General features: G+C 40.8%; 1 protein-coding gene across 1 annotated transcript; it reads left to right on the forward strand.

Annotated features, from left to right (window-relative positions):
• Window positions 1-14,921: 14,921 nt before the first annotated feature.
• On the forward strand, window positions 14,922-17,041 carry LOC139731785 (uncharacterized). Its single transcript, XM_071642661.1, has 3 exons — window positions 14,922-15,180; window positions 16,172-16,465; window positions 16,782-17,041. The coding sequence occupies exons 1-3, from the start codon at window positions 14,922-14,924 to the stop codon at window positions 17,039-17,041; spliced, it is 813 nt and encodes a 270-aa protein (XP_071498762.1).
• Window positions 17,042-19,132: the final 2,091 nt, after the last annotated feature.

The raw sequence follows: 19,132 nt of genomic DNA on the forward strand, positions 1-19,132 counted from the left end.
TGCAGAGTGGGTGAAGAGAAAGATAAAAAAAAAAACTCATTAATTATGACGAGATTTATGAAAGTTGCCACTTGATTTTAAATTCAACAGATTGAAAATAATTACATGTATAAACCAATCTACCCAATGAAAACGACAAAGTACAGGGTGGATAAAGCGACCTTGCACTAATCCATATATAGTGTAATGTATAGTGATGTGATTGCTCGATAACTTTAATGGCAAGACCTTGTTTTGGTGGCAAATATGTATAGAAATGGATGAATATTTGCATAATTTATTATGCAAATGAGATAATAGATGAGTGTTGTTTAGTAGTTGCAGTTAATTTTTGCATCTCTTAATCACACCAGGAATCATTAACAGGTCTTGATATTGTTATAACTGTTATGAAACATATTCATTTATTGCGGCAGTGCGTTGTAGAATCTCGAAACCTGCCTGGTCTACGGCCTCTTGAATATCAATTTGCAAACATATTTCATTTTAGTGTCATTCAGTTCTCCTTTATTGATTGATTCCAGTACTTGATTTACTTCGGACTCTGACGACATCATTATGTGCAACGTGTTTGCCCGATATCTTAGCTGTATTTTAGTACGCCAAGGTACATTTTCACAGCAAGACTTTGTTTTAGGGAGTATATCCATAGAAATGGCCAACTATTTGTATAATTTATATGTAAATTAGATTATTAGGGTATTTCTAATAACTGTGTTTTTTTTCTTGTATCTCCTTTATCACAAAAGAATCATCAACTTACGTCTTGATATTTTAACTATAATGATTCAGATTCATATATCGCGGCAATGTGTTGTAGAATCTCGAAGCCTGTCGTAGTAAAGCCTCTTGCATACCAATTTGCATTCGTTATTACAAATATTGTTATTCATTTTTTTTTTAATTCTGAATTGGTTGATTCCAGATCTTGATTTTCCTCGGACTCAGAGGACACCATGTACACTTTGTTTGACCGATAGCATATCTATATTTTTCATTACGCCAAGGTACTTTTTGATAGCAAAACTTTGTTTTAGGGGAAAATATGTTGAGAAAATGGAAAAATATTTTCATAATTTATAATGCAAATGAGATGCATGTTTTGTTTTGATACATAAGGTTGATTCTTGTATTTCTTTAGCACACTAGGAATCGGGAACCGGTCTTGATACAATGATAACTATCTTCAGAATTATGATTCAGATCCATATATTGCAGCAATGCGTTGTAGAATCTAAAATCCTACCAGTTATGTATCCTCTTGTATACCAATTTGCATAGATATTTGCAAAAGTGTAATCAATTCTTTTGAACTGATTGAATTCTTTTGAATTGATTTATTTTGATTCGACTCCGGCGACACAAAATACTTTTTGTTTCCCCGGTAACTTTAAAATGATTAAAAACAGAAGTGAACACGTAGGTACTATACATGTGCATATGCGGTAATGCATTACTGTATCAGCGGCAACGCCTAATTTGCATATTTCACTTCTTAATTTGCATATATAAGTGAAATTTATGAACAAATTATGACCTACCTATTGTCTTTGCACCTTCATTTCTGAAATTATTACTATTTCTGCATGTCTAGGGAGATTTTATGAAAATTAGATCATCGAAACACCTTAAAAAGCAATGAATTGGCGGCCATTTTGTTTATGCAAATTAGATGCTCTTAGACTCAAAATTCCGCTTGGGAACCGGAATTTTTGGATTCAGCGTACTTGAATTATACAAAATAGACCGGTTCCCCACTTTTACTAAAAAATGCCTCTGACAGTCATATTTTCCCCAAATCCCACTAGACTATAACCACTGCAAGTGTTTATTCCAAATCCCCTTGCTTTTTGTGTCTCTGGAGGTATCAAAGTGAACTGTGAGATCATGACGTAATGCAATTAGTATATACTCGTGGTAATGATTCTAAAAGGTGAAAGCGTTCTGTACAAAGTGTTGCATCATAATCACAGGACTGCGGTACTATGACGTCACAATTGACACTAGCAGGACCGCGCACCCAACGCGATGCGCGTAGTTACTGCTCATTATATACAGCGTTCTATGCAGTTTGTTTCCTTCATTGCTTCTCTGATCTGTGCTAAAGGGAGACGGCCGATACAAAGTGCAGAAATATGGCGGGACGCAGATTCTACCGAAAGTCCGCAGCCAAAGGCAAAACGAAGAAGAAGCAAGGAAAGCGATCAAGATTCATCTGCTGTATGAATCCAGGTATATATTGATTCAATTAATCTTCTCGTTTCTTGTGTTCCTTGAATTACAGTACACGGTGTAATCAGCTAGAGTTCTATAGCTAACTTAACATCAAGTTGACGGTTATTTTACAGCGATTAAACAGCAATGCATGAATTAACTTGTTTCGACAGTCTATCGTGAAATTGTGTTTAATGATATTTCTCATTTCTTTATGACTCTTAATACACCCTAGCTGACAGTGACAGTGAAGATGAACTGATTTCATCAGGAGTAAGCCCAGAACAGTCCATCAATGCAGATACCGGCAGTGAACATTCATTGGAGCAGGTGCGTAAAACTTGATTTGTGTTTTGTAGAGATAAAACGACAGTCAAGCACGGCAGATATAGTCAACGCTCGATTGCACAGGCGCGACAAAACTTGTGCGTTCGTTTGATACATTTTGAATTCATAGTTGCAACGAGAAATACCCATCGAAATTGACGTAATATGCATGATATGCATGAGATGAAGTCTACGCGTCATCTAAAGTTGAACAGTCTTGACATATGCAAAGGAATGATATACTTTTAAACTATTAAGACAAATATAGAGTTAATTTAATTGTAATCTCCAAAATAATACCACAGTAACAATCTAAGCAAGAGCATTTTTTTTTTCTATTTCCCCAAAACTACCCCCTCCGCCCCCCCCCCCCCCAAAAAAAAAAAGGGCCGGCATAATCGCTGTAATGTTTTGTTTTGTTTGTTTGTTTGGTTTTTTTTTTTAGCTCTATCAGTAGGCCTATTGCAAGTTTGATATGAGGTTTTTTTGTTTGTTTGTTTGTTTGTTCAATAGGGCCTATTATACTTATCAAATAGCCACATCAGTACAGCATTGTGTACATATTATGAATTGATAGCTGATTGTTTAAAATGAGTAAATGAGTTTAATAAGATTGTTACCAAAAAAATCAGGCAGTGATCACATCTTTTTTGTGGCTCAAAGTGGTTGAAGTATTTTGTCATTGTTTTATGACGGTGTATTTCGCTTTATTCGCTCGTACCAGGATCGTATCTCTTAGACAATTTTTAAGAATCATTTGGATTTATTCCTGCATGAGAACATCGGTAAAGATTTCTCAAGGTCACCTTCAAAAAGAGAATCACTACGATACCCCATTGCCGCAGTGTATCAACCCTTGCCGTTTGTGATACGGATACAGAGTGTATACACACAGTATTTACGTCATAATGTTCCACTGCGTATACGTCTAGTATTCTACTTGCGGAATACGTCATAATGTTCTACTGAGTATACGTCATAATGTTCCACTGCGGAATACGTCATAATGTTCTGCTGCGGAATACTGAATACGTCATAATGTTCTTCTGTGCTATGACGCCAGTGATGTACACTTTCAGTGATCAATGTATTACATGACCAAAGAGATATACCCACAGTCTACTAATAGTGTAATCTCTTTGAACATGACAAACGTAACTAGGGCATGATAATAATACAGTCAAACCTGCTTTAGTGACTATGACCACAGTCATGTTTATGAAGACCAAGTGTTAATGGAAGTGCATTCAACACCAAATTCAAGTTGGCTTTGATAAGCATGATAAGCAAACTAATATTTTCTTCAATTGAGAAAGTAATGGATATGTGAATGTTCATAAACGCACGTTTTCACCGAATTATAATAGTTTGTCTCAACCTCAATATGAGGTCAGGTGATAATGTCATACAGTGCACCTTCTCAAAATTTTAACTCTCATGAGGTTTCGGGTATTTCATACAATTTTCTGTCTCTTTCTTTAGCCCCCCCCCCCATCTCTCGCTCACCCTCTCTCTATCTCTTTATCATTTTCTGTCTAATTATGCATATAGTCAAACATATAAATTTACATATCTAGACAAATACTGCAGAATAAAAGTACCGTTGAAACGCATTTACTGTCCAAGTCAAAGAAACACTTTTTTTTTCTTCTCCCACATCCATTACAAAGTCAAATTCACGTACATCCGTAACCCTCAAGCATGGCGGTGACAGCGTGAGTCTCGAGTCGATGGACATTAAAGTCCTGGGGCCATCAAAGATTGACCATCGCGGAGAGGGTGTGGTCAGTGAGGTCAAGGAAGGAAAATGCCAACCAGAATCAGGAACGATGGCTGTTGTTCCCTGTCAAGTGGAGACCGACACCAGGTCGCGATTTGAGGTATAAGGCTTAAAGAAGTCTTTTTATTTCATACCCATTAAAGGGAACGCAAACCCAAAGAGCCAGAGCAATGTGGATTGAGTAAAAGCATTAACATTAGTAAAACACGTCAGTAAAAGTTTGAGGAAAATCGGACAATCAATGCAAAAGTTTTGAATTTTTAAAGGTTTGGTGTTGGAACCGCTGGATAAGGAGACTACTAGAGGTTATGACGTATGAGTGGACAACAATATAAAGAAAATATAAAAGGAATTCCACAAAAAGTTTAATTTTCTAGCAAAATGAAAGAGTACTTTACAAACCGCTTTCAGAAAGCAGGGGGAATGATTGCTACCCCTAACTATGTCAGTATCAAGTTGATGGAATGTGTAATTTTCATGAAAAATGAATTTTTATTAAATTCCCTTTATATTTTCTTTATATTGTAGTCCACTCATACGTAATAACCTCTTTTAGTCTCCTATACCCAGCAGTTCCAACACCAAAACTTTAAAAATTCATAACTTTTGCATCGATTGCCCAATTTTCCTCAAACTCTCACTGATGTGTTTTACTAATGTTAGCGCTCTCACTCTACCCACATTGCTCTTTGGGTTTATGTTCCCTGACGAGAGGTTCATTTTTTTCTGCTCAACAAGACATATCAAAGTCTAGTTTGTTTGTTTTTTCTTGCAAGAAGCATATATGCTGGTGATTTAATACTTTTGAACTGCTTGCTGATTTGTGGCTGAGCTCCTCATGACATAAACCACATATCCTGCGATAACAAAACGATAGCAACAAGTTTCATTTATTGCGAAAGTATAACTATAAACCTTCATTTGGATTTTCATGACTTATATTTCGTTCCATTTCAAATAACAAACATAATTATACTTGTACGACTTTTGTAATTGCAGTGACACAATTAATCATCCATCTGAATTTGAGTCCAAGTTGATGCATGAGACGAATTCGACACATCAATAAATTCTTTGAAATTTCAGCCATAAAGTACATGTATGTGAAGTTTGCTGAGGTTTTGATACGAAGTAAAGTTTTCTTTGTTTCCTTTCTTACCATTATGCTATCAACGACGTTGCAGTTCTATCCACACGCGGTCTACCGGGTTGCCGACGTGATCGTATGGGACTTTCCCCCTGCTGCCGTTCACATGCCAACCGACCATAACTTTTTACACCCGGTTATACATAACAACAACGATTCACGCCGACTGGCAGAAAGAAAGACCCGCGAGTACCGGGGATCCCGTGCCCTTGTCGAAAGCAATATACATGTTCCATGCCTATTGGGACGATGGCGTCCTGTGATCAACAGTGGCTTTTGGAGGGCAGCAAGACGCAGCGGCAGTCGTCGTTATAACGCTCGGTTCGAAAGGTGCTTCACCTCACACAAAATCTTTGAGCCACGACGACAGGTTTGTGTTTGATACACCCGATATCGGATGATGTTATCATATACGATATGTAGTTTTAGCTCCTTCTCTCCCAAACTCCTGAATGTAATACACAGGGTCAGTGCATGAGAAGATGTGATTGACAATAAGTCCTCATTTTTGTGACATTTTATTTGGGTGACGTGTTTGGGAATTCCGAAACGCGTAATTCGGAATTCCGAATCAGAAATATCACGCAATCACTTTCAATTATAAGTATAATTTATTTCCGTATTCACTTTTTGAAATTGTGATTGATATTTCCCGCTTGTATCGATTAAAAACAGAACTTTCGTCTATGAGAGTTTCGTTTACTAGTACAATGTACTTGACAATAATTTTGAGAAAATGATGCTTGATAGCTTTATCTATGTCACATGAATACACACAAAAAAGTTACTGGTACTCTTGAGTGTGAATTTCGAAGTCTTGTTGTGTTTTCTATAAAGATAGTGAACAACATTCAAAATTCATCATATAAAAACCATACCATTTTCACTAATTCATCCAAAAGATTGGTTGTGCTCTTATTTACATGCACTTATCATTATATTATTACTATTATTATTACAAGGCTCTGATTTTCTTTTTGCATTTTCGTTCATCCCAGTTTACTGGTCAGGGGTCAAGAGGTCAAAGATGTCCTGCTGGGGAGAGGCGCTTCTCTTTCTTCTTTTGGACGAGGAGGACTGACGAAGATCAAAGTCTTGGAAAAGTGGCCACCCTGACCAGGTTCTTTAAAGGCAGATTTCGGTTTACCGACGACAAGGTTGAGCAGTCAGTAAACAGCATTAGCGTCTATCTAGACTCCTGGAGCAACGACCAGGGACATAATGAATACGTCATGACGACAAAGTCGGGGTCAGCTGGAGCACGACCTCGAGTAGTCATATCAGAAGGTCCTCCTCGATCCCAGCCGAGATCTCGCAGCTTCACAAGTTTCCATCATGATCGCCCGGTCTTCCGCGCCGAGTGGAGAGAGAGGTCTGTCGCATACGTGGAGGAGCCCCGTCCCCCGGCGAATAACAACCCGACATCGTCATCATCACCACGTTGCATGATCCCTGCCTGGCGAGACATTGTCACCATCATCAGGTTCCCATGGAGACCGTTTTTCTCGCGGGAGCTAGGAGATCCCTATGCCTTGACCCGAGGAGGAAGAGAATATCTGGCAGACATGCAAAGACAAGGACCAACAATCGTCGACATCACAGACGGGTATTGCGATGTAAGTGTACGTGTGTAAGAGAAGGCCTCAACATTATTTATTACGGGTTTTAAGGGTATCTAGTTATACGTATACACATGACGTTCCGGGCATAATAACTCTCTCCTGACATCTTGTCCATGAACACGTTAAAGTCGTGACCCATCGGTTCTGTCCATCAGTAAGTCTTCGTACCTTGAAGTGCCATGTAACCTCTCTCGCTCTCTCTCTCTCTTTCCAATCTCCTTTTCGCTTTCCCTTTATTCTTCTTGCAAACCGATACGCATCTGGAGCTTCTGAATGTTGCAATGTACTTCTTGATATTGAACTAAACTTTCAGAAACTTATGCTGACCAGCAACATGTTTACACTCCTGTTTGATTCCAATCTCAGACTGCAGATCAAACTACCGGCGGATCACATGGCTCAGACCCGGAACCACCTGAAACTCCAGGCGAAGAACCAGTTGTGACCTACTTTGACACTCTCGAACTTGAGCTCACCCTGTTCCAGCGATTTTCCATCGGCGTGGAATTTCACAACCACGGAGAGCCCTTGGAGGTGGACGGGCCGTGGTCCGCGGTCAAAACGGCCGGCTGGCTGTTCTTGGGATATCTCAACGCCTGCCGAAAATCCTGGAAAACTGGCAATTCACAACAAAATAACCAAACCTAGCTTATTAATCAATATCCAGCTTAATCAATACCCAGTCTCACTAATAACCTGAACCATTCACTAGCCTAATGTTGGCATATCTTAGCATAATTACTTTGGGATTACTGTATTCATTGTTGACACTGTGTCAGTATCAAATCGATGCACAATCCCAGAATGTCTTTCAGGGGATGTTCAACATGGGGTCGGGTCTTTTGTTCATTTCAAACAGCCTGTTTTCAGGTCTTCAGCTTCTCGACCACACAGCTCGTGCGTCATTCACTCGTGCGCCTGGCATCTCAGCGACAAGAGCACCCCGGCCAGAACTCTCGGTACGCCGCCCTGTTGCTGGCCCTAGACCCAGTGCAACTGCAGCTACCTCGGTAATTTATCATCTGCCTGAGTGTGTTTCACAGCGATTACAGTGGTGCCCGGTGGTGACCCTGCGGCTGTGATCACACTTTGGACAAATGAGTGGATGATGAAGTTACGATGGCTTCGAACTTATTGTTGCCGTCAATTCTCTTAAAGGCTGTTGCGGAAGTGGGATTACACAGCAGCCGACACACTTACATCGTCGTAGTTAGATATTTTGTAGAGATGTTTATCATATAAGATGTTTAAGTAAGTAAGTAAGTAAGTAAGCAATGTAGTTGTAAGAAGTATATTTTGATTATGATGTTATGCTTTTTATATGATTGTTATGTTTAGAGTAAGGTTATTCATTGACGCATATTCATGTTACAAATTTCATTTTGATGTGTATTATTTTAAGTTACAGTGCGCAGTACTCGGCTGCTGTGTAATCCCGCCTGCGTAGCACTCGAGTCTGTGTTCACAAACCGGGAAGATCATGCTTAGAGAGGGTTGATGGCAGAATTTTTTCAGGTCTGAAATAGCTTCAAAATTCACCCATTTGCACAAAATGTGGTCACGGGGGAAGGGTCATCTCGGACACTCGGAATCACTGTGAAGCCAACCCGTTCTCAGTGGGCTTTTGGTTGCTGCATGGACGACTGGATTTAAGCCAACGGCTGGGCAGCATCCGAGAAGTTTTTACTGTAGTGCCATCTGCCGCTGAGATGCCGATCGCATTGTGTGAATGACGTGCGTGCTACGTGGGCGTGCTCTTGATGATCCGATTTCAAGCTAACTGGAATGTATCAAAGGAGCGGGCTTCATGTTGGACATCCCCTGATCGCGTTCTGTGATTCTGTGTCCATTTGATTACTGGTCTAGTGACTACAGTGAATACATTTTCCTTTAAAAACAAAACTGAAAACAAAAAATGAAACAAAACAAACAAATAAACAAACAGAAAAAACAACCAACCTGACAAAAAAAAAAACAAAAGCAAAAAATATAATGAAAATTATACGCTCAAAATATTATCATAATTGCTAAAGCACATTTAAAAGTGTTTGCAATATCTAAGAAAGCCACAGCTATGCTTTTTGCTACAAACATATTATGCATGATGTGAAAAGAAAAATACTTTTGATTCAAACTCAAATGAATTATTATGTGCAACTGATTGACAATCTAGATAGAAGAATTGCACGCATTTACATGAATTATTATGTGCAAGTGATTGACAATCCAGATGGAAGAATTGCATGCATTTGCATGAATTATAATGTGGCAATAAAGAGCTATAGACAGTGAATACCAACTCAGCTGAATTGCTTCCCTGACATGATACTTTCGTGGTACCTGGAATTCAAGCCTGCCAATTCTAAGATGACTTGCTGAAATTGAATGTTTCAGAGCGGTTGCACATCATCGTATTAATTAACAATTCATCAAAAAGAGACAGAAGGAATTGATTTCTTTCATAATAAGAGTTTGTAAAACTATATATCAGAGGGGTACAGTCAACCTCGCAAAAAAAAAAATTAATAATCATCTGAGTCAAAGATCTTTTCAAGTCCTCTTCTCCTTATATTCTATTGATTTTAATCCATAATTAAAGTCAAATTTTCTCTATAAGTCCAAGTTATTTCTTCAGTCCAAATAGATTCGATATAAGCAGGGTTGACTGTATTTGGTAATAGTCCATGAGATATTCTGAAATTCTAATTTACTGTTGATTGACTGTTACTTTACTGTCCCCATGAGGTCCCCAGACTGTGCGTTGCAACCTGTGATGGTGTTGTGAGCTAGCTGCTGCTTCATGGTCCAGTACATATGCTGCACAGTCAAAGCAAACATAGAAATGGTGCGATACTGACTTTATTATTCACACTAACAGTGTAACAGCACATAATGCTTTCTTCTGTTCGGACTATGAAGTAATATATCAGGCCTTTTCTCATTGGAAAAAAAAAATTGCATGGACCCCCTCAAATGGCAAGTGTGATGATGACAGCCATTTATCACCATGGACACTGATTTTGAACGTGCTCACCTGACTTAAATATCTGTGAACACTGCAGAAAACTTTCATCAGTTGGGGAAATCGTATAATAGGAGATTTAGGCTTCAACTAACCTTTATTGACTTTCTGGCTAGCTTTCGTCCACTCCTGTGGACTTCTTCAGACCAAGTGATTGTACCGTTTCTCTGACACTGCCTGCTAGACACTGCCTGCTTCGTCCACAGGAGTGGACAAAAGCTAGCCAGCAAGTCAATAAAGGTTGGTCGAAGCCTAAATCTCGTAATATCTGTGAAAACTATTTTTGCTGAACCATACTCACGCCAGGTTCCAACCCAAACTACCAACAAAAGACTGTGACATTATCACTTCTGCACTTCAACTTCCCTACACTGGCCCTCACTCCCGGCCTCAGCCTCATCAAAAGTTCAGCTCTTAATTAATCTGTTCTTACGGGCAATTGGTATAAGTGGGCTAACACAACCATCATCAGCCTGGGACAAAACATAGGTTGGCAAAGTCTGCAAAATATTGGCAATGCTAAGGCATACACAGCAGTGCAAAGTATGCCAGTCAGAATAGGGGGCTCAGGAAAGCACACTCCAAGCACGATCTTCTTTTAGATGTAATGGATTGTGTATTCTGCTGCACACCACTCTATTGACTTCACACTGGATTCAATCTTTGTTGAATTTGCGTGTGTGACCTACATGACCTACTGACCTACTAAAATGCAACTTCATCTGTACCTTAAAGTTTGATTTTGAAACAACTGCTGGCTCAACCATGTCAGCACCTATATACATAAAGAGAGAAAAAAATAAAGAGAGAGTGAACATTGGTCAGCATGACAAGTGCTCAGGGAATCACATCATCTGATCACATTCTATCAAACTTAACGTCAAAAACCTACACAAACAACTTGCCATCAATACAGAAAACATTGTCTCAAGTACGTATTTACTGAAAAGTGGACATTTTCGCGGTGTTGCAGTTTTCGTGTATTTCGTGCAACCCGAACCTAGCGCAAAAATAAAGCACGCGAATATTTTTGCTTGCCATAATGTTATGTTCCAGTAGTTGACGTCTTGATTCCGCAGAATTAAAAACACGCGAATGTTTTCTCACCCGACCGAGTGCAAAAATAATCCGCTTTTACAGTATGTAATTGAGTGTAACATGTTCAGCCCAAAGGCAAGAATTAAGTTTTGATGCTGTTACTCAAAGAAAGTCTGGCGGTGATCTGTTTGGTAAAACATGAAGTATTCACTGCAGGCATTGCACAATATTGGACAAAACTTGCCTAAAACAAAAATACCAAATGCAACTTGGAAGTTGTTGAAGGATTTCAATATTGCCAAATCAACTAAACGTGGTTGTCGGGCTGGTGTAAATAAGCAGAGACAGATTCAAACAATAGTGACAGAGAGAGTGTCGGCCATTAAAAGCGCGACGGCCATTGAAACCCGCGCCAGTCGAGCTATCCGACATGCCAACCTGGTTTCCATAGCAACCTCTTCTTCAGTGCACAGGCACCAAAACCAGCTACCGTCTTTGTTACTGTGTAATCCTCGGTCAATGAACAATAGAACCGATGAGCTGAGCGTCATCCTCAATAACAACGGCATTGAAGTTGCCACAGGTAAATGGAATCTTGGTTCACGGCTAACCAACTTTAGTCTTCACTGCACCCCTGGCTACGATATTTTTTCCAGACCCCGGCGAGGAGGTGTGGCTGTCTACGCTAAGGAAGAGCTGAATGGGGTGATACTAGAAGACATCAAGGTTCCTGATGGTATGGAAACATTGTGGATTGTTCCACTGGCGTAGCCAGGGGGGGGGGGGGCGATGGGGGCGGTCGCCCCCCCTAAGATTTGGACCGGGGATTTGGGAGGCGGAAAAAAAAATGCGTGTATACTGTATGCATGCACATGAAGCGGGTCTCCTTTGCAACCTTTCATCAAATAAGATATTTTTTTTTAATATTTCACTCAAAGTGTGCACCAGATCGTTGAATTTCAATTCAAAATATGCAAAATCTCTCGTGCTTGGGAGGGGGTATCCCCCTCCCAAACCCTCCCCCTCTGTGCCTCTTTCCCTAGCTTAGTACACTTTTTAGATTTACCAAGATTTTCAACCTTAAAAAGGCAAAAGCTCCATCGGAAGGGAAGGGTGGAAACACTCGCCCACGCCTTCTCCCTGCTCGCCCGCCCCTCCCCCCCCCCTTCCGCCATGCATAGAAGTAGACTGTGGCTATACCCAGATCGCTCTATTTCAATTCTAAAAATGCAAAACCTCCGCGAGCGGGAGGGGGAATCCCCCTTCCCCTAAGCTCCCCTAAGCTCTAGCTCTGTGGGAGGGGGGACACCCCCCTCCCACACCCTCCCCTCCCCCCTCGCTCGCTCCGCTCGCTCGGGTTCAGTCCCGTTCATGATATTCGGTGAAAAGAATTAACACAAGAAGTGTATTTTGATTATACCATTTTATAGGCAAATTGTTCAAAAATAATCTACATCAAAAGATACTGCTACCTTAAACAAGTGGGACTGTTTCACGTCGATAAAACGCGCAAAAACATGCATCAAATTGCACCATTTTGCAACATCAAAATGCAAAAAGTTCTCACCGTGGGAGGGGGGACACCCCCCTCCCACACCCTCCCCTCCCCCCTCGCTCGCTCCGCTCGCTCGGGTTCAGTCGCGTTCATGATATTCAGTGAAAAGAATTAACACAAGAAGTGTATTTTAATTATACCATTTTATAGGCAAATTGTTCAATAATAATCTACAACAAAAGATACTGCTACCTTAAACAAGTGGGACTGTTTCACGTCGATAAAACGCGCAAAAACATGCATCATATTGCACCATTTGCAACATCAAAATGCAAAAAGTTCTCACCGTGGGAGGGGGAACACCCCCTACCACACCCTCCCCTCCCCCCTCGCTCGCTCCGCTCGCTCGGGTTCAGTCGCGTTCATGATATTCAGTGAAAAGAATTAACACAAGAAGTGTATTTTGATTATACCATTTTATAGGCAAATTGTTCAATGATAATCTACATTAAAATATACTGCAACCTTAAACAAGTGGGACTGTTTCAACTCGTTGAAACGCGCAAAAACATGCATGAAATTGCACCATTTGCAACATCAAAATGCAAAAAGTTCTCACCGTGGGAGGGGGGACACCCTCCTCCCACACCCTCCCCTCCCCCTTCGCTCGCTCCGTTCGCTCGGGTTCAGTCACGTTCATGATATTCAGTGAAAGGAATCAACTCAAGAAGATTATTTAAATGATAAGATTTTATAGGCAAATTGTTCAATAATAATCTACATCAAAATATACTGCTGCCTTAAACAAGTGGGACTGTTTCACGTCGATAAAACGCGCAAAAACATGCATCAAATTGCACCATTTGCAGCATCAAAATGCAAAAAGTTCTCACCGTGGGAGGGGGGACATCCCCCTCCCACACCCTCCCCTCCCCCTTCGCTCGCTCCGCTCGCTCGGGTTCAGTCACGTTCATGATATTTATTGAAAGGAATTAATACAAGAAGATTATCTAAATGATAAGATTTTATTGGCAAATTGTTCAATAATAATCTACATCAAAATATACTGCTGCCTTAAACAAGTGGGACTGTTTCACGTCGATAAAACGCGCAAAAACATGCATCAAATTGCACCATTTGCAACATCAAAATGCAAAAAGTTCTCACCGTGGGAGGGGGGACACCCCCCTCCCACACCCTCCCCTCCCCCCTCGCTCGTTCCGCTCGCTCGGGTTCAGTCGCGTTCATGATATTCAGTGAAAAGAATTAACACAAGAAGTATATTTTAGTTATACCATTTTATAGGCAAATTGTTCAATATTAATCTAAACATCAAAATATACTGCTACTTTAAACAAGTGGGACTGTTTCACGTCCATAAAACGCGCAAAAACATGCATCAAATTGCACCATTTGCAACATCAAAATGCAAAAAGTTCTTACCGTGGGAGGGGGGACACCCCCCTCCCACACCCTCCCCTCCCCCTCGCTCGCTCCGCTCGCTCGGGTTCAGTCGCGTTCATGATATTCAGTGAAAAGAATTAATAAAAGAAGATTATTTAAATCATACCATATTATAAGCAAATTCTTCAATGATAATCTACATCAAAATATACTGCAACCTTAAACAAGTGGGACTGTTTCAACTCGTTAAAACACGCAAAAACATGCATCAAATTGCACCATTTGTAACATCAAAATGCAAAAAGTTCTTACCGTGGGAGGGGGGACACCCCCCTCCCACACCCTCCCCTTCCCCCTCGCTCGCTCCGCTCGCTCGGGTTCAGTCGCGTTCATGATATTCAGTGAAGAATTAATACAAGAAGTGTATTTAAATTATACCATTTTATAGGCAAATTGTTCAATAATAATCTACACTAAAATATACTGCTACCTTAAACAAGTGGGACTGTTTCACGTCGATAAAACGCGCTAAAGCATGCATCAAATTGCACCATTTACAACATCAAAATGCAAAAAGTTCTTACCGTGGGAGGGGGGACACCCCCCTCCCAAACCCTCCCCCCCTCGCTCGCTACGCTCGCTCGGGCTCGGTCGCTTCGCTCCCTCGCAGACTAACCGCCCCCCCTAAGATGAAATCCTGGCTACGCCGTTGTTCTCCGTCCTCATCGGTTTCCTCGCTTTTCCTCGAGAATACTATCATTAAAGCAGTGTACTACCCACCCCGTAGCCCAATTGCCGCGTCACTCCTTAATCATATCGGATCTACAATTGACGTTATTCTAACCAAACAACCCGATACTGCGGTCTTCATCATGGGTGACCTTAATCACCTGGACCTCAGCGGAGTCATGTCCAACGCATTCGTCCAGGTTGTTGACCAACCCACTCGCAGTGATGTCATCCTTGATAAGATATTCACAAACAGATCTAGCAGTTATCGACCAGCAGAGATCATACCACCCATAGGACTTAGCGACAATAATTGCGTCCTACTCTTGCCAACTGCCGAGACCCAGCGGAGCAACACCACGCGTAAACGTCTCTTGCGGCCCATGCCAGATAGCAGCATTCGTCAGTACGGAACTTGGATATCTGACCACGATTGGTCAGAGGTATATGATGCACACGGTGTACAGGCTAAGTGCTCGGCCTTCCTATCAAACAATCCATGAATCAATCGACAAATACTTTCCGCAGAGGTCAGTGAAACTGCATAGTGAGGACAAAGTGTTGATCACTCCTCTTATCAAGTCCCTGATAGCCAAAAGACAGAGAGCATTTAGCGAAATGCGCGAGTTCATATGGAGACAACTGAGAAACAAAGCGATACGAGAACCCGCAAAGCGGAAAAAAAACAACAATTACGCCAATCGAGCTAGTGCAAAGATGGAAGAAATCTTCTCCTGGTGAATGGTTCAGACATATCAGAATGCTGTCTGGAAATACCCCCAAGATGAGCATCACTGTTCCTGATATTGTCCCGAACGACCATAAAGCTATATCGGTGAGGCTATATTATGTCAGCACTTCGCGTCAATCGGTGGTGAGCTTCCAGTGCTTGGCAAATCGCGCTTGCCCGCATACTTACCTTCACCGCCACCGCTCCATGTAGAACCGCATGAAGTCTTCACACAACTCAGTCATGTCAAACAGCGGAAGTCGTGTGGCCCTGACGGGATTTCTGCTAGGTTCATGCGGCTTTTCGCCAATGAACTCTCTCCTCCGCTATCACACATCATGAACGCTTCTTACTACGGCGATCACGAAGTGCCTATGAAATGGAAACGAGCCAACTGTTGTTCCAATTCCAAAATCGTCACCCGCTTCAATCAGCAACCTTCGTCCCATCGCCCTGACAGACCACTTTACAATTCGCAAAGGTGGCAGAACACTTTGTGGCTCGTGACACATTACGTATGATGCGCCCCTAGCTGGATCCAGCACAGTATGGGAACATGGGTGTCTACTACACACTGTCTTGTTAACGTCTTGGACACCTTGCACAAACACGCGGACACCACTGGTTCCCTTTCGACTCTCCTTCTAACTGAATCCTCTAAAGCTTTCGACCACGTTGACCACACTGTCACCGTTGGAAGACTGATTAATATGGGAGTGGTTCCGTCATACGTCGCCTGGATCGCAGATTTCTTGTGTAGCAGAGAACAGCGAGTAAAGTACAAGAACACACTCTCTGACCCATGTATCCTCACGTCAGGAGTCCTGCAGGGTACGAAGCTAGGACCAGTTGTCTTTGCAGCCTTAATCAACGACGTCTTCAACAACGACAAGGTAAGCCACGCGCCTACTGATACCCGACACTACAAATACGTGGACGACCTAACGGTGGTCGAATGTCGGAAGATCAACAGCCAATCTTCACCGCCTGACAAACTAATGGAACTACAACAATGGGCAATTGATAATAACATGCGTCTTAACTTGAAGAAGTGTGCAAACATGTATATATGTTTTGCAAGGGCGCTTCCACCACCAGCCATCATAACGCTTAACGACCAAGTGCTTGAGAATACCAAAGTTGTTAAGCTACTAGGAGTGTTCATCCAGTCAAATTTGAAATGGGACACCCAGGTCAGCAGCATGGTCTGCAAGGGCAACAGGCGACTGGATCTTCATTCTGCGCAGACTTAAGTTCCATGGCCTCCCTCCAGCTGATCTCCTAACCGTCTATCTGGCCACCGTTAGACCAATCCTAGAATACGCTGTTCCTGTTTGGGCCGCCAAGAAACAGGTTGACTTGATTGAGCGCATACAAAAGCGAGCCTGCAGAATCATCATTGGTCGAAGCTATTCCAGCTATTCAGACGCTAGGGACACTCTGCACCTCCCCACCCTCAGTGACAGGCGGCGAGGCGAGGACCTTTCTGGATCCATCCTCAAAGTTGCACCACCTGCTTCCGCCACCCCGTAATCACTCACACAATACAAGAAGTATATAGAAATTCACCACTCTCCGTTACAGAACTGAAAGACATAAGACCAGTGCTATATTCCTCATTTAATTCGTTTGTTAAATGAATAGTTATGTTGTGTGTGTGTGTGTGTGTGTGTGCGTGTGTGTGTGAGTGGATGTGTGGGTGTGTGTGTGCGTGTGCTTGTCTAAGGTGTATCTTTTAACAACACATTGTAAATTAGGATCCTCTTTAAGTACATGTGTAGATACTGTATATGATAGAGTCTGTGTAAGTGTTAAAGGACAAGTTCACCTTCGTAGACATGTGGATCAAGTGAATGCAGCTATATTAATACAACACATCAGTAAGAGTTTGAGGAAAATTGGATTTTTGAAGTTTCTGCTCAGTCACTGTTGGATGAGAAGATTTCCACAGCTTGTGATGTCACATGTGTACAACGATATAAAGAAAGTATGAGGAAAATTAAAGATACAAGGCCTATTTTCACTTTTCTCGCATAATAAAAGAACACTTGACTTCTCTCTTTCAGAAGGGAATGGGAATAATATTACCCTTAACATACGTCAGTGACGAGTCGAGGAAATGTGCACTTTTTTCAAAAAGTAACATTTTGTGAAATTCTCTTAAAGGACAAGTTCACCTTCATAGACATGTGGGTTGAGTGAATGCAGCAATATTAGTAGAACACATCAGCGAGAGTTTGAGCAAAATCGGACAATCCGTTAAAAAGTTATGAATTTTTGAAGTTTCTGCTCAGTCACGGCTGGATGAAAAGACTACTATAGCTTGTGATGTCACATGAGTACAACGATATAAAGAAAGAATAAAGAAAATTCAACATATTTCCATTTTTCTCGCATAACAAAATAACACTCGACTTCTCTCTTTCAGAAGGCAGGGGGAATAATATTACCCTTAACATACGTCAGTAGCAAGTCGAACAAATGTGCACTTTATTCAAAAAGTAAAGTTTTGTGAAATTCTCTTTTTATTTTCCTTATTTAGTTGTACGCATGTGACATCATACACTGTAGTAGTCTTCTCTTCCAGCAGTGACTGCGCAGATACTTAAAATATTCGTAACTTTTGAACGGATTGTCCAATTTTCCTCAAACTTTCACTGATGTGTTCTACTAACATTGCTGCATTCTCTCAATCCTTATGTATATGAAGGTGAACTTGTCCTTTAATATTTTTCTTATAAGATTGTAGGCCTGTGACATCATACACTCTAGTAGTCTTCTCATCCAGCAGTGACTGTGCAGGTACTTTAAAAATTCATAATTTTTGAACGGATTGTCCGATTTTCCCCAAACTTTCACTGATGTGTTCTACAATAATATTGCTGCATTCACTCAATCCACATGTATATGAAGGTGGACTTGTCCTTTAATGCAACCGAGTTTAATGTGATAGAAGTGTTTGGAGCACCACGTGCACCAACAAATGAAAGGGACAGAATTCTAAACATCAAGAACAGAATTTTTTTTTTTATGTCCATTTCTGATCTCCAAAAATATGGTTTGTTTGTTTGTTTGTTTGTTTGTTTGTTTGTTTGTTTGGATGTTCTTTCTCTCTCACCTGCCGGGTTTTTTTAACAGTATTAATCTTTTTTGTGTGTGTGGTCTGATTGAAATGCACGCTTGTTTGTTTCTTTTTTTTTTTAATGATTTGAGTCATGTGATATGTGAAGTCTTACTTTTTTGTAGTTTTTCCTGCTTTATGTTTTAACAAGTCTATTGATATAAATGTAATGTTTTAAGTGATTAAGATTTTTTTTCTGGTGAATGACATGAATGTAATATTTATTGTTCTCATATAGTACTTGAGAAATGTTTATAACACTCTCTGCATTAACAAGTGCAAGTAACCAGTATATACAATATAAGCACAGAATGTGTTTTTATGTTCATTACTGATTTTATCTCCAATTTTCATTTTTTCCTAATAAGTATTATGCCATGTGCCATTTTTTAAAGTCTCTGGCAAACTTTTCTGACTCAGCCAGTGTAATATATTGCCATACACAATAGTGCAATACCCGCCTTCTTATGTTCTGTGTTATGATCTGTGATATATGAAGCTTT

The sequence above is a fragment of the Diadema antillarum genome, unplaced genomic scaffold (assembly GCF_040938485.1).
Source record: "Diadema antillarum isolate AM-2024a unplaced genomic scaffold, OU_Dant_1.0 seq00000384_RagTag, whole genome shotgun sequence".
Classification (NCBI taxonomy): domain Eukaryota; kingdom Metazoa; phylum Echinodermata; class Echinoidea; order Diadematoida; family Diadematidae; genus Diadema; species Diadema antillarum.